The sequence below is a fragment of the Cotesia typhae genome, unplaced genomic scaffold (genome assembly GCF_013202065.1).
Source record: "Cotesia typhae breed Kobodo isofemale line unplaced genomic scaffold, CoteBio_Ctyphae contig_36, whole genome shotgun sequence".
Lineage (NCBI taxonomy): Eukaryota > Metazoa > Arthropoda > Insecta > Hymenoptera > Braconidae > Cotesia > Cotesia typhae.
The window spans coordinates 1810534-1834251 of NW_027423744.1; the positions used below are offsets into that span (position 1 = coordinate 1810534).

General features: G+C 25.1%; 2 protein-coding genes and 1 long non-coding RNA gene across 8 annotated transcripts; 2 read left to right on the forward strand and 1 right to left on the reverse strand.

Annotated features, from left to right (window-relative positions):
- The first annotated feature begins 727 nt into the window (after positions 1-727).
- LOC141526608 (uncharacterized) lies at positions 728-7683 on the forward strand. 4 transcript variants are annotated; one of them, XM_074241647.1, is made up of 10 exons: positions 728-1106; positions 1313-1378; positions 1829-1996; positions 2195-2357; positions 2488-2556; positions 2700-2819; positions 2943-3050; positions 3631-3900; positions 5649-5735; positions 5822-7683. In XM_074241647.1, the coding sequence occupies exons 1-10, from the start codon at positions 1027-1029 to the stop codon at positions 5930-5932; spliced, it is 1242 nt and encodes a 413-aa protein (XP_074097748.1). In that variant the 5' UTR covers positions 728-1026; the 3' UTR covers positions 5933-7683. The 4 variants fall into 4 exon arrangements, with proteins under 4 accessions (XP_074097748.1, XP_074097750.1, XP_074097749.1 ...); XM_074241649.1 differs by lacking the exon at positions 2943-3050; XM_074241648.1 differs by lacking the exon at positions 2488-2556.
- Positions 7684-8988: 1305 nt separating this feature from the next.
- On the forward strand, positions 8989-13866 carry LOC141526689 (uncharacterized). Of its 2 annotated transcripts, none has more exons than XM_074241757.1 (5): positions 8989-9403; positions 10442-10694; positions 10781-11421; positions 13032-13244; positions 13334-13866. In XM_074241757.1, exons 1-3 carry the CDS (start codon positions 9344-9346, stop codon positions 10876-10878), a joined length of 411 nt encoding a protein of 136 aa, XP_074097858.1. In that variant the 5' UTR covers positions 8989-9343; the 3' UTR covers positions 10879-11421; positions 13032-13244; positions 13334-13866. The 2 variants fall into 2 exon arrangements, with proteins under 2 accessions (XP_074097858.1, XP_074097857.1); XM_074241756.1 differs by having other exon boundaries at positions 9009-9403; positions 10421-10694.
- Positions 13867-17851: 3985 nt separating this feature from the next.
- LOC141526597 (uncharacterized) lies at positions 17852-23635 on the reverse strand. Of its 2 annotated transcripts, none has more exons than XR_012479056.1 (6): positions 23517-23635; positions 22240-22400; positions 21940-22109; positions 19767-20063; positions 19617-19700; positions 17852-18751 (listed from the first exon to the last, which is right to left on the reverse strand). It is a non-coding gene; the product is annotated as an uncharacterized LOC141526597 (long non-coding RNA). The 2 variants fall into 2 exon arrangements; XR_012479057.1 differs by having other exon boundaries at positions 19477-19700.
- Positions 23636-23718: the final 83 nt, after the last annotated feature.

The window sequence follows — 23718 nt, forward strand, 5'->3', positions numbered from 1 at the left end:
ATGAACGTGGACTTGGCACGATTTTTTTACAGTGAAACTGTTTTTGTTCGGATTAAGATTACTATCAAATACTTACTTATGTAAAAAGAGTGCTTCTCTTTATGATAAACTCATTTTTTGCTTTTAACTTTCTGAAAAAAGTTTAACAATCCCTGATAGCCACCTTACCTATAACTTACTGTCAATCTACGTCCGCAATTTGAAGCAAACTTGACGGAAAGAGTTGGCAAAGCGAGCGATTACCTATTAGTTACCTATAACTTACTCTGCAAATAGACGTCAAAACTTGCTGTACAAGTATTTCCTTCAAATTGTAGTAAAGTTGAAAGGAAATTTAACTACAAGTTTGATTGTTAACTTGTATTCAAGTTGCGGCCGTAGATTTCTGTCAATTTGCTTACAACTGTTGTTGAGTGAAGAATTACCGCCAACTTGATGTATAACTTAACCGTAACTGCTGGGAGTCAACACTTACTGAGAAAGCGCTGGCTATCAGGGTATATTATAAGTCATTAATGCCGATAATATAGGTTTTGATATTATCTACTTACAATCAGCATGCAAATATTTTATCAGCACTTAATAAGTAAGAAAAAGATAATTATCATATAAAATAATTTTTTATAATAAAATATAAATCGCTCACATTAATTTTTAACTTCCTGTCTCTCATTTCTGTTGTCTGTGATTCACTACACACACTCACACTTTATTTCTTTCACGGCCTGTTTCATAGCAGTCGAGCAAGAACCATGATGACGTATGGTTTGTGTAATCTTTTCATAAACAACTCTTTTCAAACGTGAGAAATTATTTTACAGTTAAAAAAAAATATAAAAAAATATGTTTTCCAACACATAGTAATTATTTTACTTTATATTGAGTATTCACTAAGTGACTGTCACTTAATTTATTAAATTACAAGTATTGTTATTAATTTTTGTTTATAATCAAATTAAATTTTTCTTTGCGTTAATCTGTGAAAAAGAAAAAAAAACAATAAAATAGAAAATTAAATATTCCACAATGGTGAGACTAACGGAAGAAATGGTTGTTGCTAGATCACGAATTTCTGATCTTACAGCAGTTAAAAAATTATATTGTTGGTAAGTTATTTTTTGATTTTATTTATTTACATATATTTGATAAAAGTGTTAAATTATTGCAATAATTTTTCCATTAATGATCGCTAAAATTTTTTTCTTATCATTACTGTTTATTTCAACAGTATTCAATAATTTCCAATTTATTTTTATTAAATAAGTATAAAATTAATTTAATTTTGAATGATAAGATAATTTTTTAATTACAGGGGCTCCGAGTTGACAGATGTGAGTATTCTACGTGAATTGAAAAAAGTAGAAATTTTATCTCTAAGGTATGGATTTAAAAATAATATATAAAGCAATTTATTTACTTTCGATATCGATTAACTGCTTTACCTTTAAAAGACAATTCAATAAATGTTTTTTTAAATATATACATGTGATTGCTTGATACTTGTTCAACTTCAAGGCCATTGAGCCTACACATTTCTTCAGAATAGGTTGTTCTACCTACTCTAAATCCTTCAAACTCAGCAAAATTATAAATATTTAATAATCGATTTCATAAATTTTAATTTGAATTAATTACACTACGAAATTGTTATTGTTTTTAAATCATCAAGTCACTTAATCGGTATCATTTAAGGAATATGATGTTTTATTAAAAAGTTATTATAATAAATTAGTACGTAGTAATTAAATACTACGTATTAAATTATTATTTGTCATCAATAATTATAATTAATAAGTAGTATTAATTTATTTATGCATATATTTTACAGCATCAACAAAATCAACAGCTTAGCAGATTTTCAATACTGTTCAAATTTAAAGGACTTATTTATTAGAAGAAATAATATAACAGATTTAAATGAAATATGTTATTTACAAAATTTACCAAATCTTCGAAATTTATGGTTCGAAGAAAATCCTTGCGCCGAAAGAGAAGGGTAAGAATCATCATAAAAATAATTAATTATCATTTCAAATAAATGATTTTATTTCAAATGAATTTTCTTCAATAATCCACACACTGTATTAAATTAATTAACTCAATTATAAGTTTTCTCTTATTAAATTAAATTACTTTCTTCAATGTTATTTCATCCAAATAATGTTATTAATGGTGCTGTTTATTATTATTGTAGGTATCGTATGGCTGTAATAAGAGCTTTACCAAATTTAGAAAAACTTGATGATAAATTTGTGACTGCTGATGAAATAAATGTCGCACTATCACGCGGCAAAATTCTCATTCATCCACTTAATATGGATGCATCACCTCCACAATCTGATCCAGCGAGCCCAGAAGTAATTTTACATATTATTTTATTTCTTTCAATTGCATGTTTTAAAAAATATGAATATACTAAAATTCGTATATTTTAATTAAAAGTTATTTTTGTTACTAATATTTTGTGTTACTAATGCTTATAATCAGGAAGTCGCCGAATTCATTGACGAAGTTGAATTAGAAAGAAATAGGAGATACAGTTCGTCTAGCGACCAGGTAAAATCATAAATAAATTTCATCATTTCATATGAAAAATATTTTACACTTAGTTGACGATTTTATTTAATAAAATTGAAAAAAAAAAAAAAAAAAAAAAATTAAATAGTTTATAAATTCTAATTATTGTATACAATTCACAGAGAAGCTACGATGATCCCCATCAAGGCCATGAAGAATATCAAGATACAGATCGAAGAAATGCTAATTATAGTGCGTCATCTCCTCATCAATACTCTCAAAATAATCACTACAATTATGATGTAAATATTAAAAATTTTTATTTCATTCTAAGCAATTCTTTAAAGCTTTTTATGTTAACATAATTTTATACTATTATTAATCAATTAATTAATAAGTACCAATTAATGATTAATAACTACCAGCTTCAAAATGGCCAAACTAAAAATCAAATCAAAGATGAAGCAGCTAAATCAGTTGAATCTCGTACCAATGGTCACAGTTTGCCGACTAACATTGCTGAGGTTTCTAAGGTATTGCTAAGTATAATGAAAATCGGTAAATTAATTATTTATTACAAATTCGCATTTAACTTCTATGCTAATTTAACAAATTTTCTTGCACTTTTTTATTTTATAAAAACTATGTGGGGTGCCTTTTAATTATGATCAGAAAAAAATTTTTAATTTCATTTTTAATTCAAACATAATGAATAGTACAATTTCATGATGTACATCGGTATGAAACCATAATCTCTATTTACGCAACAGAATTAGAGCATGTGATTTGCCTTGTAACAATTGTAATTCAACTTGGCTTGTACTTTCATTCTCGAGTCATTCGCTACTTTTCCTAACTTTTTAATGGTTTATTTCAATATTTTATTGCTAAGTAATTTTATAATTTAAAAATCGAATGAAATTTTTTTTCTATGCAAATTTTTTCAATTACTGAATATTAACGTAACGATATTGAACTAAAACAAGATATAAAATAAATTATTGAAATTCAATATTATGTACGGTTATTCAATATACTGGATTTTTTTTTCATTAGTTATTCACAATGATAATATATTTGAATTATTGTATTTTTAATTTGAATGTATTTTAGGATTACGATGACCGACCGGCAGTAGTTAGACAAAATGGAGATTATGAAGATCGTCGCGGTTACAGTACTGAGTATGAAAGATCAAGTGAACCCAATACTCATCGATCACAACAGGTACTGCCGTCACCAAGGACAGCTTACTCTGTAAACGAATATGGTGATGAAAGACGATCTATTGATCGTAATATTTATGAACGTGAGGATAGAAGACAACTAGATTACGAAGAGCCACACCAATCAAGACGAACTTCTGCTCATCAAAATGAAAGGGTCAGTTAACTCGTCTTTTTTTCTGTTAATGTGAAATTTTTTTAGTAGATTTCATAGAAATCTAATTGTTGTTTTTGTCCTCATGGCGGAACTTTCGCTAACTTTTACTATTTTCTGACTCAGTTCATCGAGTTCATCCAGAAAATACATATAGTTCAAAAGTTTATATAACGCGGTTTATCTGGACGATAGCGTCTTTAATTCATAATGGATCTTCTCCAAACTCAACATAAGGTAAAAGACCCAGTTATTAACACTGGCCTAGTTGTTTGACACTTTTCAATTTTATTCTAATTAAAAAAATTAATGTTCTCAAAAAACCAATTTTCTTGACAGCCGGTCTCTACGATTGCAGCTTTAAATTTCTTTCCTAGACAAAGAAAAATTTTGAAAAAAACACTCTGCCACGTAATAGATTCTTTAATTAGCTATTTCGTGGCAGAAAATTTTTTCGAAATTCTCATTTGTTTAAAAGTTTTTGTAGATAAAGATCATTAATAACTGTAATATTCAAATAACTACATATTCAAATTCATATTTTTTCTATTCTTTGTTTTATTCGCTAAATTCGTTAGATGGTAACTTAGATAGACTTTACTTGCAGACAAGCCACTTTTCTTGCTTTTCTATACTGTCTTTTATTATCATTTCCATGACTATTTAATTACTATTATTATTACTATGTATTCATTTATATGTAAGGCCTTTAGGAAGCTAAGGCTTCAGGGTCTTAAAATTTTGATAAATAAATAAATAAATAAAAGAAAAACATAAAACTGCAATAGCTTTATAAGCATGAGTGCAACAAGGATATTACCGTTTCTTGCAGTGAGTGCGAAGCGAGAAAAAAGGAGATCGGCTGTTAAAATTTATAATTCAAAAATTACATTTATTAATTTATTAGATTTGATTTTTTTAATTTAAATAAAATTACAAGTGTCAATAACTAGGCCAGTGTTAATAACGGGTCTTTTACCTTCTTTTGACGAATACCAAGGTCAAGTTCAAAGATGAGCTTAATCGGTCAAGTAGTTCAGAAATTACAAGGTTTCAAAGTTTTCAAAATCATGAAAACTCATGATGACTTTCAATTAAATAATTTATCGAATTTTTGTAAATTGCATTTTAAATGTCATTTTATTCTCCTAGACTGAAAATAACCAATTTGTCTGTAGATATTTGATGAAATTTTACTCTTGCATTCGTTTTAACTTAGGAAAAAGGAATTCCTTTAATGTGATTGAAGTATTTGTATTATTAGCGTTGTGATTTTATTTAAGTAGAAAATCTATTTCCATTTCAGCTGTCGAAGGACACTTTTTTATAATTATATTTAATATAATAATAAATATGGTTTCATTTGTATTGCATTGACAGTGTTTTACAAAAATATTTTCTAAATAGAAAGATAAGCAGCGCAGTCATTCTATTTAGCTTAGTTTATTTATTTATTTATTTATTCAAACGCCAATCGGCTTTATAAATTAAATTTACATTAATTAAATTTAGTTATAGGTGAAAAAAAAAAAATAAAGTAATAATATTTCAATAGAATTAAATTTCGATTAAATTAAATTAAATCAATTTTCGTTTACTTGATAGGTTTAAATTATTAGCATTATAAAAAAATATCTTTAAGAGTAGTTATTACAAGAAATGAAGTTTATGTGGTTTGCATAGTATTAAATTAAATTAAATTAATTTCACCATTTGTATTATATCTAATATATTAATTATTTTTAATACAGGAGGATTCTCGAGAGATGCCAGGCTGGGTACGACATTCAGAAAAAGAAAAATGTCGATTTCATTATCATAAGAGGCCTGTTACGAGAGTAAATAGAATTTTTTACAGTTAATTAAAAAGTTCTTGCTGTTATTTAAATAATTATTATTCGTTTATTTTTTTTTTTTTTTTTAGAACTCAAACATTTTGTCAGCTGTTTTGTGTCTTGTGAAAGAATTGGATTATCCGAGTTTAGAAGTTGTCGAGATGGCAGTTCGCAATAGGATGGACGAATTAGAAGAATGATGTATCTGACGCCGTCCCCATCGGGGCACGGCTATGAATTTGCCATTATCAATGGTTAATGTCGACTCAATGGCACCAAGTCCTGAATATTCAGATTCTTTAAATACAGCAGCTCCACTGGATTTAGATCGTTTTTATGATTTATGTAACTGTGAAACTAAAATACGGTCTACTAAGAATGTTTCTATTGATCCAAGTCCACGTTATTTTGGAGAACATGATAAAATGACCGGTGAAAAAGTCCAATACTAACTTCAATGACTCCTCGTGGATTTGATAGTAAAATTGTTGGTGATAAATATATTGACGAACCACTAACAGATCACAAAAGCTTGTAGCAGGAGAATGAAAGATCTAGCTCTTTCAGAAAATTCATGTTTCAATCAAATTCAAGATGTAAAAGGAAATTATGTACGAAGAATTGCTAGTAGTGATAGTATTCCTTATGCTCTTTCTAAACGAGAAAATTATACGAGAGACTATCAAACTATTGATGAAACTTGCTGTGTTAGGCGTGTTAATAGCCCTGATGTCAGGCAATTGCGGTATATTCAATCAGCGAAAGGAGTTTGGTCATATAATTTATAAAAAAATTAAAAATTTTAATATTAGGCTGTGAAAAAAATTTTTCAATCCAGCAAAAGCCTAAAGAAACATTATGTAAAAGTGCAATAATTGACAAATAATTTGTATGGCTCTACTAAATCATTTTTGTAAGATAAAAAAATGAACAAGAACTCTTAGGAATCTTTTTACAATACTTTAGATAGAAAATTAAGTCCGATTTTTCAAATTAAGAGAAAAAAATATAATTAAAATTATATTGTTATTTTATCAATTGATAATTTTTTTCTATAATACAATCAACTATATATAGATCTAAACTCATAGGTATAATTTATTTCATTTTTCTGATTAGTTTAATAATATTTTATCATAATTTTTGTTTTTAATGACCGTCCATTTATCATACTACTTTAATTAATTAATTTAATTAATTGCTTATAATCATTATTAATATTCCAATATTATTTGGAATTAATTAAATTTATTTTGAACGATTTAAAGAAAACCAATTTAATTAGAATCTATTTATTTGATATTTGTTGTTTTATACCCTCAATTAATTAATTATTGTTTAATGGATTGTTAATCATTTCAAAAAGTTTAAATATATATGATAAAATTATTTTTGTTAAATAATTAGTAAATTATTCAGTGAGAATTATTGATTATTACTGATAAATATTTATATTATAATTCAAACTATTGATTATACAAATCTTCCAAAATATAAAATGTACATATGTTTTAGGAAAAAAATGTTGAAAAAGGAAGCAAAACAAGAGTATATGAAAAAAGAGAGATATTAGACTAAAATAAGACAAATTATTTCATTTAAATTAGTTTAAGTAATTATTATGATTAATCTTTTTGTCGAGAGTATTTTCATTCCATGATTAAATACTGTTTCAATAAAATAATTTTAATAATTCAATACGTCCAGTAGAACCTTGGCCACGTAGGCAAAATAAAAATTTAATTATTGTATTGGTAAGCCAATTCTCTTACCAGTTCAGTTTTACTTGACTTTTGAACGATCAAAAATTAAATTGTATATACGTACCTAAAATAATAGGCTTTTTAAATAAACGCCACACCCTTAAATATTTTGAAAATGTATTTAATTGGTTATTTTTATTTGGTTATACATTATCAATAAATGTAATTTCTTATATAACGCTATAAAACCTTGTTTTTTTACCATAATTTTTGGTGTATCAAAAAGTTTTTAAAAGATCAAATTTATCGTTCTTTCTTTGTGTAAGCCTTGTAACTATTTTAATGCAATTACACTACAATTAATTCTATTTACAAAGATTACTTTTTTTGTTTTACTTGTGATACATTATGTCTTAACAATTTCAATTGTTTATTGTATCACAGTATTTTTTTACTTTTGCTAGCCATTCAACTTTTGAGAAACAATTTTGTTGGTGTAAGTTGATTAATAATAAAAATTTTACCTTCTAAATTTTGTTTTTTTAGTAACAAATTTTTTTTTTTTCATTAAAAGATTTCATAATTTTACTTCGACATTCTGATCTGCAGAAAATGAAAAGCTTACTGAAAACTACAACCCAAATTCTTGAAAACTGTTTCAATGTAAAATTTAAAAGGTACACGAAGAATAATAGGATAATACTTTTATTCATGAACTTTTAAAGAAAATTTTCTTAGTGACAATCACTTGTGAAATTTTTGTTATTCAAAAAAATGAAATAAAATAAAAATTAATTTTTGATAACACTGAAATCAACAAACATCTTACATTTTTTTTTAACAATGAAATTAATAAAAATTAATTTAGCAGATATTTGATCATTAAAAAAATTTTTTTAACAAATTAATTATAGCAAAAAAATTGATATGTAGAAATGTAAAAAAATAAAAATGCAATTTTTTTAATACAATTTTTTGGGAAAAGTTTTGTTGTTAAATAAAATTAGAAAACGATTAAGTAATTGCTAACTTTATGAAAATATCGAATTATAATGAAAAATATTCTACACGGAAAGAACAAGATGACACTGGATATCATCCGAAATTATACTCAGCGATATCTGTGGTGAAAAAAATTTCAGATAGTAGCTAGAAAAATCCAGACTATACTGCGTGATATCTGGATTATACACAGTGTAATCTGGATTATACTCATTGTAATCTAGATTATACTCATTATAATCTAGATTATACTCATTGTAATCTAGATTATACTCATTGTAATCTGGATTATACTCATTGTAATCTGGATAATACCAGCTACTATCTGACATTTTTTTACTCAGTATAATCTGGGATGATATCCAGTGTCATCTTGTTCTTTCCGTGTACGAGTAAAAATTTAAAAAAATATATAAGTGCGAATTTTCAAAAATATTTTTTTATCATAATTGATTTGTTGTAAAAATTTCAAAAATTGTCCAATGTCTGCTGATTTTGGTGTCATTAATTTTTTCACTTTATTGCGTTAAGTACTCAGTATTTTCAATCATTCAAAAAGAATTTTGTTTAATAATTTAAAGTGAAGGTAATAAAACTGAAACTTAACCAAAGTCAACAGTTGGGGAGTCTTTTACATTGTATTGGCCATCAAAAACATGAAATACATATAAGTATTATTTACTTTGCACAATTAAGTTGATTTTATACTATACAAAATTTGGACACCACTATTGTTATCAAACTATGCACTATGTATATCTTGGTGCAGGTGGCGCCGATAGTTTTAGATAGAACAAAGGATTAACTTAATTACCTCATTATTAAATCCTCAACTACAAAAGCTGCAACGCCATTATTGGCTCATCGCGTCGTCTGTAACAAAAAGTTGATAATTTTATTATCAAAATGTCTAAACGCATTACCAAGGATTTGAATTTTCCGCCAAGCAAAAAACAATGTCTCTCTGTGAGTATATTTGTTGATTAATAATTGTTATTTCATTAATTTACGCATAAGCATCATTTGAATTTCAAGGTCATTAAAGGACGCTATCTTCAGCTAGCAAGTAATTTTTTACAGAATGCTATTAAGCTATGAGGATTTTATTATTTATATTTTCTGAATGATGATACTGAAATTGAATGAAGGTGAATTCAGCAGACAGCTAATTTTTGAGAATTTTTAGATTAATTTTAACTTAATGGTTGTAAAAAAAAATCTAAAAACTTACATGGAAAAAACTTGTGAAAATTTCCATATGCATTTTTTTATGAAAATGAAGTTAGATGACATTTAAAATTTTTAGAAATTTTTTATTGAAGAAATTTCAAATAAGCAATTAAAAAAAAAATTTCACATGTAAAAAAATTGAAAAACTACAAGTGCAATTTCTTAGAAATATTTTTTTAATTGTAATTTAATTAAAAAATTTTTAGATGTCTGCTAACTTCAGTGTCATATTTTTTATACTATTTCTTGTGTAACAAATAAATTGTTTATAAATTATTAAAAAATTATCAGATGTCTGCTAAATTCACACTCATGAAATTGAGAGACATCTGATCATTTTTATAATTTTTTTAACAAATAAATTATAGCAAGAAAATTTTATTGAAAAATTTCATCTTTAGAAGCTCTGAAAAATTGTAAAGGAGATTTTTATATAATGCTGAAGTTAGCCGTCAGCTGTTAATTTAAAAAATTTTAATAACAAATCGATTACAATAAAAAAATGCTTCTAAAAATTTTCACTTGTAATTTCTATTACTTTTTACATGTGAAACTTTTTAATTAATTTTTTTAATAATTGCATTATTATAAAATTTTACAATAATTTTTAATGTCTGTCAATTTCAGTGTCATGATTTTTATAAATAATTTTCTATGCCTAGTTTATTTTTCAAGAAAAATCAAAAGATTATCAAGTGTCTGCTAACTTCAGCCTCATTTTGAAAGTCATTTTTTAATTTAATGAAATTTCAGTCATCCAAATTATTTGAAAAGGAAAATTTGTCTGTGGACGAAGACAGTGGTCTGGGTTCCGAAATTGATGATGAAAGTAGCAGCGATGAAATGGCGACCAGCTTCGGCTCACAAAATTCACATTTTGTTTCTCATAACACAAATATCAACAGCAAAACGCCAGATTTTGATAAACATTCACAATCATCAGAAATTGTCACTCAGCGTCGTACCCGCACTCTTAGCTTACAGGACACCAACACAAGGAAAAATTTAGCTGCTCATCAACCTAATGGTAATTAAATTATATTAAAAATAATAATTTAAATTTTTTATGAAAAATAACTTAGAACTTATCCAGCTATTTTAATTGCTTTACAGCTGTCTCTGATAAATCTCCAATAAAGCTTTCATTGCGTCGAAAGAAGATTCGTCAGTTTTCAGCACCGGATACCGCATTGTTTTTGAAGATGCTGTAAATGACCAGTTGGTAATGTCGTCGCAACATGATGAGCATTCATCAATTGAGGTTGATGAAACAAACGACATATTTTCACAATTTTCGGCTACTCAAGCGTCTAAGGATAATTTTAATATAAATACAATACTTGAGACTCTTGAATCTCCCCTAAAAATGTAGATTCTTCAATAGGTACACCTGTGAAGATTCAGTCTCAACATCTTGAAAACGGCAATGAAATTCTGCTTACTGATTCTTCAGTATCTACAAGCCAAACCAATGCCCAGGCTACGGAAGAAGAAAGAGAAAAAGAAGGAGCAGAGAACAATGATCATGTTGATTTATTTAACGAACTTGCTGAATTTAATCATCAGAATGCAGAATTTGAGGATGAATCCGTTCCTTTTGTATCTTCTCAAGATCCCTCAACCGCTAAAATGTCAGGGATAAAAATAAACGAGGCAGAAATGGTACCCATTTTACTCACATCAAGAAACACACAACACCGATTGAAAGTAATCTGGTTGTTGATAATTATAAACCAGAGTTCAGTAATGACCGGGTAACTATTTTTTCTTGTAAAGTATATCATTATTATCATCATCATCATTTTTACTTGTATACCTATATTGGTTTTACAAGACTGTAACCTATACTTTCCACTTTATGTTATATAGTCTAGACGCTGTATTTTTTTTTAAACAAATTTATTCCAAAAATTACATTTTTTTTTTTTTTTATTTTTATTTGTCAATTTTTTTTTTTTTTTTTGTCACAATTTATTAGTTAAAAAATTATTAAATATCTGCTAAATTTATTTTCAGAATTAAATTAGATAAATTTCGCAGTCATTAAAGAATTTTTTTATCAAATAAGTTTTCTCCAAAAAATTGCATTTTTATTTTTTAAATTTCTACTTGTTAATTTTTTTTTTTGCCATAATGTATTTGCTAAGAAAAAAATTTTTTTAATGATTAAATACTTGGTAGATAAATTTTACCTTTTCGTAAACTTCTGCTGAAATCGAATATCGCAGTTATTTTTTCGAAATCCCGGGCCATTAATTGTTTATAACCAATTGTTTAAAAAATAATTTTTGGGGATTGGTTATTTTTTTTTTTTTAATTTTTGGGCAATTTGAAGACGAAAGTTACTCATAAAATTTTCCTATAATTTCTAAATTATGAATTTTTAAAATTGAAAATTCTCGATTTTCAAAAACTCTGATGATTAATTACATAAATAAATTACGTAATACTAGGTTTTATTTACATGATCGTAAAGAAGAATATTCAAAGTTTTTATTAAAACAATAACATCTCGTTACAATCTGTATTAAAAAAAAAAAGTGATCAAAGTTATTGCATTTACTGAGTAACTGCATGCGCCGCCGAGTCAAGCGAGTTACTCAATAAATACAGTAACTTTGATCACTTCTTTCTATTTAATACAAATTACAATGGGATATTATTGTTTTAATAAAAACTTTGAATATTCTTCTTAACGATCATGTAAATAAAATCTAGTATTACGTAATTTATTTATTTGTCATTAATCATCAAAGTTTTTGAAAGTTGAGAATTTTTAATTTTTAAAAATTCATAACTTAGAAACTATCAACTTAGGAAAATTTTATAAGAGTAACTTTCGTCTTCAAATTGTCCAAAATATTAAATAAAAAAGATAACCAATCCCCAAAAATTATTTTTTAAACAATTGGTTTTAAACAATTGATGGCCCGGGATTTCGAAAAAATAACTGCGACATTCGGTTTAAGAGGGTGAAAAAACAAAAAGGCAATACAACGTCTAAACTAATAACCACAGTTATTCCACTCTTTAATTTGATTTTATTGATATAGGGTAGAAGTATAACCGCTTGTGGCCAGTGTACTTTTTTAGCCACTTTATTTTCAAATTATTGTATAAATATTTCTATAAGCTCAAGACTTTATGAATTCAATTCGTATAAAAATATTAATTCATAAATTCTATAAAAATTCTACTTGAATAGTTAAATTTTTACAAATTCACTAAAATATCAAGTGGCCAAAAATGGTCCTAAGATGGCCAAAACCGGCACTTCTACCCTATTATTTTAAAGTATATTAATTTTTTCAACTTTCTGAATCTTTTTAAAATATTAAAAATGAATGTACTTTTATGTTGATAGGAATTAATTGTTAATAATATTACCATGCCCAAGGATTTTTCAAGCCGTCTCTTTACAAAAATGAGTAAAATTGGGCTAATGAAAAAATAATAATTAATTATTATGGACGTGATCGAATGCCCAAGATTGCATTGAAAGAGCCAACACGCAAGTCTCCTGGTAAAATTCACCCGACTCTTCTCGTCAATGACAGTCAAGTTCAGGACCTAATGGGTAAGTAAAAAATTATTAAAAATTAATATTCTATTATATCTATCAGTGATGATATTTAATAATAACTTATTATAAAAACAATCTTTCAGATTTGTATCAATATTATGCTCCATTAGTGGGTTTGAAGGGCTCTCCTCTACCATTCAAAAAAGTACGACAAATTATTGGGACTTTATGTTCTCAAATTAGAAACTTCTACTGAAGATCAGTAATCAGCTTTTTTTTTTTTTTTTTTTTTTTTTTTTGTTAATTGGACCTCTATTTAATTTATGTTAAATTTATTAGATTGATTTATTAAAGTAAAATAATACTTACACAACGTTAGATTTTCCGTTGAAGTAAATTAACTTTTAAAGGCGAAATTACTTATAAGTTGACTATAGGGTGCAATATTTGTATTTACGTACTCAATACTAAACTTTTCCTAGATTAATATTTGGAATATTAAATAATTAATTTTGTTTTTGATTAATGTTTATTTAAGTTTGAAATTGTTAATTTTTTAGTTTGTAAAACCTAAAAAGGTTTTTCATTTAAAGATTTGTCAAAAATCGAAGTTTATAATTAGTAATTAGAATGATGAAAAACAATTTTGTTGTTGATACTAGCTAATACTATATCTGTTATTATTAATCATTCACAAAAACTAATTATTGTTTAATGCGTTACTAAATTTTTATGACATATATAAAATTAATAATCAAATTCCTGAATAGTTTTGTTGAAAATTAACAAATCATGTATGTAAAAATAGTTATTTATAACTACATTTGATAATTATAATCAGTTATTAATAATTGGACAAACTGAGTAATTGTTTGAACGATACTTGAAAAAAGTAGACTATTGTAATCGATAATTTTCGTTTAGTTTATAAAAAAAAAATAATTCAATATCTCGTTAATATATTGAAAAAAAAAAAAAAAAAAAAAAAAATATTTTGTAAAAATTTTAATGACTTTGTTTTATAGTTCATTAAAATTTACGTTAAGAAATTAATGTAATTCAAGTGTTTTTGTTAATTTTTGTGTTCAATAAATTTATGTCAAAGATAAAATTATATATTTATTCACTTGAAATTATTGAAACGAATTGAACTTTCAATTTTTTAATGATTAGACTGATTCCATAGTTAATATTGTTAATTTCATTTGATTTTAATTAATTAATTAAAAGCAATAGTCAATCAAAAGAAAAGGATGAAAAGTGTTCATTGACAGAGATTTGAATTCTGCTAAAAATATATATTTAATTAATACAAATAAATCAAAATCATTAATTAGACACAAACGTAAAGTAATTATTAATGTTGAAGAAAAAAGCCGAAACGGCTAGCAACAGCAAATACCAAAAGAAAGACAACAGCGAAGGACGAAAATGAAAAGAAGAAGTTACCTCCAATTATCAGGAACAAAAAAAAAAATAAATTAGTTATTTGATTTCATCTACTGGTGCGGTATTAATTATTATGAAACAATTCAGTGACTGTATTGGTGACAATATTTTTCGTAAAATTAAAATTTGCAATGTTTATTATGTCTAGTGCATCAAAGTTATCAAAATTAATTTTAAATCTGATGAAAGAAAATATTTATTTTATATTCAAATAAAACTATTTGTTTATAAAATATTTATTTATTTTTGAGTACTTTTATAAGAATACATTTTTAACACACTGATAATAGGTCGATAGAGGAATAAGTATTAACCATAATAAGTATATATTACCATTATTGAACAATATAGAATAAAATATAAAAAAAAAAATAAGCTGTTTATGCTGTTGATAAAATATCGCCTAACTTTTTATTATTTTTCTACTACGAGTTTTTCAAACACATAATATGTAATCAAATTACTTTTTATTTAAGAACATATGAAACTGAATGTTAAGTACGATTATTAGAGTGTGTCAAAATGTAACTTCCGTGTTGGACCTCTAAAAATTGGAATTTTTAGTTCCGCTTTTGACAGGAGTTGGGTTGGTCATTTCCTGACATATTTTGAGCGTAAAAGGATTTATTTAATTCTCAGAGAATTTGTTACAGGAGCTTTATTTGGATACTTCCGGCCAAATTTTGAAATTTCAGCGGAAATGCCCAAACAAAGCTCCTGATAAAAAATTCTCTTCAAATCAAATAAATCCTTTTACGCTCAAAATATGTCAAGAAATAACCAACCCAACTTTTGTCAAAAACGGAATTCAAAATTCAATTTTAAGAGGTTCATCACGGAAGTTACATTTTGACACACCCTAACCCCTAACGATTATATCAAGTGCAAAGATAAGAATTATATTTATATATGATTATTATAAGTAATGAAAAAGATAAATGAAAAAAAAGCTCAATTTTTGCAATGAAATTCACGTTTGATTTCTTGTTGGTTATAAAAATGAAGACTTGCATGGCTGGAACTATCTTCAGATAAAACTGAAACAGAAAAAATGAAAAGCAGTCAATAAAAATTTAATTTTTTAGTAAAAAAATTATAATATGTTATACCATTAATTATTTTTCACATCAGTTACATATTTACGCTTGAATAAACGGAAATATACTTTTGGGTTGAATTCTTCCAGAGCTTGAAATTCTTCAGTCTTTGCAATTTCTGTGAAATTTGCGATAATAAAATTTGTAGAAAAATCCATTAAAAGTTTAGCGTTGTAACGTTCAGCTAATAGTAATATTCTAGTAGCATTTTCAGTCGTTAGAGTGTTAGATATTGAATATTCACAGATTTCTCTAAGTCCTTGAAGTTCATATAAATGAGCGGCTTTCAATAATTCCTCAACGTGATCATCCAAATTTTCAATTTCGCATGTATAAATAAATTCGAGGATTTTTGAAATATTTCAGGTTTAACTTCATTTTTATGTTTTCATGCAAAACCTTTGCATAAAGTACAGGACTACGTGCCATTAAAATAAATTTGTGAGCTGAAAATTTTCTATCATCAATTGTAGTAAAAATATCACTGCCTTCTTTAGTAATAAACAATTTTTTAAAATCCTCGATCATTTGATCTTTCGCTTTAGATTTCAATGGTATTTTTGGATTGCTGAGTGATACGTAGTCATCATACACAGTAAGATCAACGGATATTGTTAAAGTTCCATTTGGTAAAAACTCATCTTTTTTTTTTTTAACAGTTCATCTATTGTCAAAACACCACCATCGAAATGATCTCCAAAAATGTGAAATCATCAAGATGTATCATTCTTCCAGCAACGTATTTTGCGTAAGGATGAGTTACAACTGACCAATAAAAATCGTGTTTATCTTTATTTTTATTTAAGATAAAAACACGATATTCAGCCTTTGGTTTACATTTGCTAATCGAATATAAGTATATTTTCATGTCATAATATTCCTTTGTAAAACTTGTATCTTCCTTGATTTTGATTTCCAATCGCCATTGATCGTTATTGCGTGAACCCGTTGAAAATTTAGGAGACTCAATTATACCTGGACCGTTAATACTCGTTGTTGAAAATGTGATAAATGACGTTAGATCTTTTATTTCCCATTCGTAAATAAGTGAATGTTTATTTGCGTAGGAATAACTTTTTCCATTTTATTACAAGCACTTTTTACTTACAAGTTAAACAATTCAATTTTTTATAAAAAAAAGTGTTCACAAATATTTTTATTATTTTAAAATCTATGTAACATACGTGGTATATTGATCACGAATTGATACTAGCCAACTACTACGTCTTATAAAAAAGCGCGTTGAAAAACAAAAGACGCGAGCTCCGCGAAGCGAGAATGCGTTTACAGAATCCCCCTCTTTTTCATAGTAATTGTTTATATACATGTAAATCACCCTTTTTTTGTATCAGATTACATTATTCAAAAATACATGACATTAAAGATGAAAATTAATTTAGCATGAAAATAAATTTAGCAAATATTTAATAATTTATGAATTTTAGAATTTTTTTTTTTATGGCAACAAATAAATTATGGCAAAAAAATTGACATTTAGAAATTTAAAAAAATTAAAAATCCAATTTTTTAAAAATCATTTTTTGGAACTAATGTTTTTGTTAAATAAAATTTTTAAATTCTCTTATGACTGCTAACTTTAATATCATAACTTGGCAGATAAATTTAAAGAATTTTTATAACAATTAAATTATTGCAAAAAAATGTATTAAAAAAATTGACATTTAGAAATTTTAAAAAACTATAAATGCCACTTTTTAAAAATAATTTTTGCAGCAAACTTAATGTCATACATTAAAGTTAGCAGTCTTGGCCAGTTTTTAATTTTTTTTTAACAAAAAAATTTGTTTTGAAAAATTACTTTTAAAAAATTGCATTTTTAATTTCTTAAAATTTCTTCATGTCAATTTTTTTCTCTAATTTTTTTTTTGCAATAATTTATTTGTTAAAAAAATTCTCAAAATTATTCAATGTCTGCTAAATTAATTTTCATTAAAAATATGACACTGAAGTTGACAGACATTAAAAATTTTTTTTTTTAATTTTATAGCAATAAAATTATCATAAAAAAAAATTAATTAAAAAGTTTCACATGTTAAAGTTAATAAAAATTATGTGAAAATTTTGAGAAGCATTTTTTTATTGTAATTGATTTGTTATTAAAATTTTTTAAATTGACAGTTGACGGCTAATTATAAATTATAAATATTATAAATTACATAAAAAAATCCATCAATCTTTCTGCATTATAACGATCAGCCAAAACAAATATTCTAATAGCATTTTTAATAGAAATCGTTTTGAATAGCTAATATTCACATATTTTCTTTAGTGTTTGAATTTGCTATATGTATTAGATGCATCCAATAATTCTTCAACATCACTACCCAGATTATTAACTTTATCTGTGTACATAAACTCAAGAATTTTTTCGAAAAATTAGGATCAACATCTGGTATGGTTATTGCATTTTCTCCGTTTTCTTTCATGTCACGTGAGAACATGGCATCATAATCTATCATAAGCTAACATGGAATATTAAACAAGCTGCTAAGGGGAGCTAAAATTGTTTTATGAGCTTGAAATGTTTCATCACCCACAGCAATGTTAGGATAAAATTTCGTTTTAGTAATAAGCGGTTCTCAAAAATCATCATTAATTTTACGCTTAAGAGTTTTCAATGGTTTTACTGTATTATCAATCAGTGTATAATCATCGGACAACTTTGAGATCTATGTACAGGGTCAATTCATTCATTGGCAAAAATTCATTTTTTCATCTAATAAATTTTTTTTTTTTTTTTTTTTTTTTTTTTTCTAATGTATTTCGAGTATTTCCAATCATTGTTACTTCCAAATACTTTTTTACTGATGTCCATAAAACATTCTTCTTCATTATTTAAAATGTAGTTTGTATGGAAAATTCTATATAGGTTTTACAGAAAACTTCGTTCTTATCTCTTGAATTGAATTGCTTTGTTGATTACCAAAAATACGGATGTTCACATTTTGTATGGTGAATTTTCTCTGCTTACCCGCAATTTGATATTTTAAGAATCTGCAATCAAAGCGTCAGTTAAAAATGTTGACGAGTTAATAACAATATCATTTTTAATATCAATTGTTAAAAGATTTTTATGGATATTAAAACATGATGTACAGTAATGAATTCAGTAGAATATCGAGAAAAAAAAAAGTTTTTTTTTTATGAGATCCTTAGATAGTAATGTAAAATATGATACATAAAATTTGAGAAAGCAATCTCGATTGAAATTTTTAATTTATAATTAATATTTTCTTAAAAATTGACAAAAATATGAATAACACTGAAGTTAGTAGACGTCTAAAAAATTTTTGATTTTTTTTATTAATTAAATTACAATTAAAAAGATGTTTCTAAAAAATTTCACTTATACTTTTTCAAGTTTTTTACATGTGAAATTTTTTTTTTTAATTGTTTAATTGAAATTTTTTCAATAAATAATTTCTAAAAATTTTGAAATGTCGACTAACTTCATTTTCATAAATATGATTATCATATACTGCAACACACACGTATATAGTAATAAAAAAAACTATTTCTTCTGTTATTTTATTGTATAACAGCACAAAACGACTATAATATTCTGATCTTGCATAAAATAAAATCTAGAATTTAGAAAATAGATCTTATAGTTTAACTATTGATAAAAATACTAAAATAATTATCAAAAACAATAGTGTTTGTTTTCTGAATTTACACTTTCACAATAGCTATCATTCTATTCTTTAAAATCAACAAACCAAATCTTCTGAAAAAAAGGCAGCATGTTTTACTAGCCATTCTACGGGTCAAACCCTCTTCATATTAATAGGTAGAAAAAACGCCAAACTGAGCCCTCAAAATTTATAGCAGTTCTTGTAGCTACAATAGCCACGTTTACCTGGATGAGACTACACAGTGTATAAGTTGTGTGCATCTTGGATTAGGTTTTGTAATCTTTCGTAACTCGCTTGCTTGTAGATACCTATTGAACATCAGTACTCAACATGTTAATATTTTACAAGCTAAAATGCATTGCCTGTATACTCACAATATAATTGATAACTTATTTCTCCTCAAAATAGAGGGATTTTTTTTTTTTTTTTTTTTAAACAAAAAATTCCCAATACTTAGCCCAGAGTTTTTATAATAGTAATACTTTGAGTAGTTGTTTATTACTTAAGGCGATTATGTTTTTCCAAGTGAATGACCATCGACTTTAGTCCAAGATGACATATTTGGTAACCAAGTGTAGATACCGTCCCAGGGTGATATATGCTTGATACTACCCAAATTGACAATAATAATACCACAAGCTACTCGATTAGAAGATCACATGATGCAAACGCTAAAAAAAGAATTGAAAAAATTGAATTTAAAAGATTTATAAAATGCAATTTAAAAAATCTTTTCATTAGAAATAAGCTGATTAGAAAAATTAAATTCCTTTTTTTTTACAGTAAAGTTCTACACTGATAAAAAAATTGACTTGACTCAAGAGCCAAACTCTTGAACCAAGAATTCCATTTTGAAGAAAACAATTTTCTTGAGTCAAAAGAATAAATTCTTGAGCTAAGAAATTATTCTTGGTCTAAGAAAATTTTCTTGTTTCAAGAATTTCTTCTCTTGACTCAAGAAAATGATTTTCTTCAAAATTGAATTCTTGGTTCAAGAGTTTGGCTCTTGTGTCAAGTCAATTTTTTTATCAGTATAGCAATGTAAAAATGTTTAAATGTAATTTGTGTAACTTAATGAAGAAAAAAAGGCTTAGTGTTATAATATTTTACATTAAAAAATAGTTTTATCTTTTGTAAGCTGTTCATAGAGATCAAAATTGAAAATACACGCGAATATATATCTATATTGCCGTTTTGTATTTTACTTTTTTATTTAAGTAAGTTTTTAGGTAAAAATCTAAATATCACATTTTTAGCTACATAATTATTTCCAGATATATTTTTATAGCTTCAAAACTCTGTATAATAATGTGTAAGTAAATCCTCGCTTTACTTAAGGTTTTAAATACTACTGATACAGCATGAGAAACCCAAGGTCATAACAGGAAAAGGACCATAAAATAGAAAATAGATAAACTTTTTCTCCTACATACAATGGCTACGTTTCGTTTTACCCATTTGGCTGCTAGTAAAAGATTTTTTTTAATTTTTTTAATTTTAATATATTTAAAATTAGAATTTTTCTTGGTAGATGTTATTTTAAGGATTGAAAATCGTCACGTGGAAAAATAATAATGGAAAAAATAAATTAGAATTATAAAATCTCGTAGTGAAGAATTTGTAAAAACTTCATCATCTCTAGAAAAAATTTTCTTTTATAATTATATATTAAATTTTCGAAAAATTAGATAAGAAATCTTATTTTAATTTTGATTTTTGTGTAATAATGACTTTAGAAATTCGAATCTTTTAATTAGTTATGTTGAAAAATTTAAGTTATGAAAAATAAATGAAAAAAAGTTTATCAGACTACTGAACTGCATTTTTACATTTGTATAATTACAATTTAATCGGTTTTATACCTTGAATATCTTAATCATAATTAAACGCCTTAATTTTAAGTATAATTTGATTTACATAAGCATTTATATTTTTATATTACCTACAACACGCCTGAATATCATATTCAATTAGAGTTGAGATAGAGAATCAATAATACAAACAAAACAAATAATAGATCTCATTATAAACTTCGGGTAAAATAAGCTTTTTTTTTTTTTTTTTATTCTATCAGTTGATAAACACCAAAATACTCTCAACTTTTAATCTCATTTAAATTTACATTCAATATAGTATAGAGTTACTATTGAAGTATTTCTTTATGTTCTAGCTCTTATGTAAATAACAACATATCAATATTACATGATCCTAAGCCAAGTAACTATAAAAACTTTCAGTAAATTGTTGTTAATTGAAACATATTATTTAATCGAAAATAAATAGAATTGTCATTAAATTTGATAAAAACACAATCATTTTTACTTGCAAAAGTTTATCACTACATATTTGTAAATAATTTAATTTTATACTAGAGTTTTTTTATTAATTGTGCTGCTGTATCTTCACCTTTAATTACATTATTAAAAACCTGGTTCTAATATTTATATATTACTTCTATCCATGATCAAAATTAGAATTGTGCAATGTAAAAAAAATATTAGAAATAATATAAAATTATATAATGTACCATTTGTAGATTATACTTACATAAACAATGAGTACTTTTGTTGCATGAAATATTATATGTACTTTTGGTAACTCTATCGTTTCTAAAAAGATTTATTTCTGATAAAAGTTTTATCACTTACAAATGATTTATAAATAAGTACCAGATAAAATACTTGATCAACGGCCCTTTCTTTCAATTTAACTGTCGTCTGCAATAAAAATTTTATCAATAAAAAATGTTAAACAAATAATCATTAACAGTAAATAGAAAATATGATTATGTAAATAAATACGAAGTTTTAAATAAATTTAAGTTTGAATGTGAAAAATAAAAATTACTTATCCTTAATATTAAAATTTTTACAGATGTTTTAACTTAGTTTATTCGATTTTATTTATTTATTATTTATGTGTTCAGATAAATAAAATCCGTAATGTTAAAAAAAAAAATTGTTTCTCAATATAATTGTGAATATCATGATTCTAAAAATCACATAAATCTGAAAATTAAAAAAATAAGTTATAAAAATATTTTCAAAAAAATTATTAACATAAAAAAATATGATACTTAATTTAACAAACATTTAACAATTTTTATAATAATTAAATAACAATAAAAAAAAGTTATCAAAACAATTCCATGTAGAAATAATAGAAAATTCACAAATGCGATTTTTTAAATACATTTTTTATAATAATTAACTGGTTATACAAATTCGAAAAATTTTCATGTCATTAAAGTTAGCCGATATTCTAAATTTTTTGATTTTTTTTTAATAATTAAATTAAAACAAAAAAATATTTTTAAAAAATTGCACTTGCAGTTTTTGAAGTTTTTCACACGTACAAATAAAAAAAAAAATTTTTTTTGTAATAATTTTTTCAATAAAAAAAATTCTAAAAATTTTTAGTTGTCAACTAACTTTATTTTCATAAAATTGTCAGATGTCTGCTAATCTCAGTATCATAAAAAAATCCATAAGTAAAAATTTTTCACAAAAATATAAAAATTATAATACTGAAGTTAGCGGTCAGCTGTTAATTTTAATAATTTTTTTAACAAATCAATTACAATAAAAAAATGCTTCTAAAAATTTTCACTTGTATTTTTTATTAATTTTAACATGTGAAACTTTTTAATTAATTTTTTTTTTAAATAATTTAATTGCTATAAAATTAAAAAAAAATTTTTTTAATGTCTGTGAACTTCAGTGTTATTAAAAATTTTTTTAGTATTTTCTAGTATCTAATTATTTGTTATATATGAACCAAAAATTATATTATCAAATGTTGGTTAATTTCAACTCCATGAATTTTCAACGTTTGTAAATAATAATTTCTGAGCTAATTATTTATGACATTAAAGTCAGCTGTCACTTGACAATTTTTTAATTTTCTTTAACAAAAAAATTATTTTTAAAAAATTGCATTTTTAATTTATTGAAATTTTTAAAGTCCATTTTTTTTTTGCTATAATTTATTTATTAAAGAAAATTAAAAAAATTGTGAACTGACAGCTAAATTTAATGTCATTAATTATCTACATAAAGAAAAATTTTAATAACTCATAAATTAAGTAAAATCACGTCTAAAGTAAGTATTAGATGGTTACATACAATATATTACGACTCGTGAGTATGACAGGCGACTTGACATTTTTCTTTGTTCTTGGGCACACTGGGTAGTAAACAATCTTGCAGCACCCTCTCCTTCTCGGCAGTTCAAAAACTCTCGACCAATCAGCAAGATAAAATAACGTTTTCTCTACAGAATTCAACCGAGTATTCCCGAATGAAGGTTTCGGGTTGATTCGTAGCG

Coding starts and splice junctions, on each gene's coding strand:
- LOC141526608 (XM_074241647.1), top strand. CDS start 1,027: ATGGTGAGACTAACGGAAGAAATGGTTGTTGCTAGATCACGAATTTCT. Junction 1,107..1,312: donor GTTAAAAAATTATATTGTTG/GTAAGTTATTTT, acceptor TTTTAATTACAG/GGGCTCCGAGTTGACAGATG. Junction 3,051..3,630: donor ACATTGCTGAGGTTTCTAAG/GTATTGCTAAGT, acceptor AATGTATTTTAG/GATTACGATGACCGACCGGC.
- LOC141526689 (XM_074241756.1), top strand. CDS start 9,344: ATGTCTAAACGCATTACCAAGGATTTGAATTTTCCGCCAAGCAAAAAA. Junction 9,404..10,420: donor GCAAAAAACAATGTCTCTCT/GTGAGTATATTT, acceptor ATGAAATTTCAG/TCATCCAAATTATTTGAAAA. Junction 10,695..10,780: donor AGCTGCTCATCAACCTAATG/GTAATTAAATTA, acceptor ATTGCTTTACAG/CTGTCTCTGATAAATCTCCA.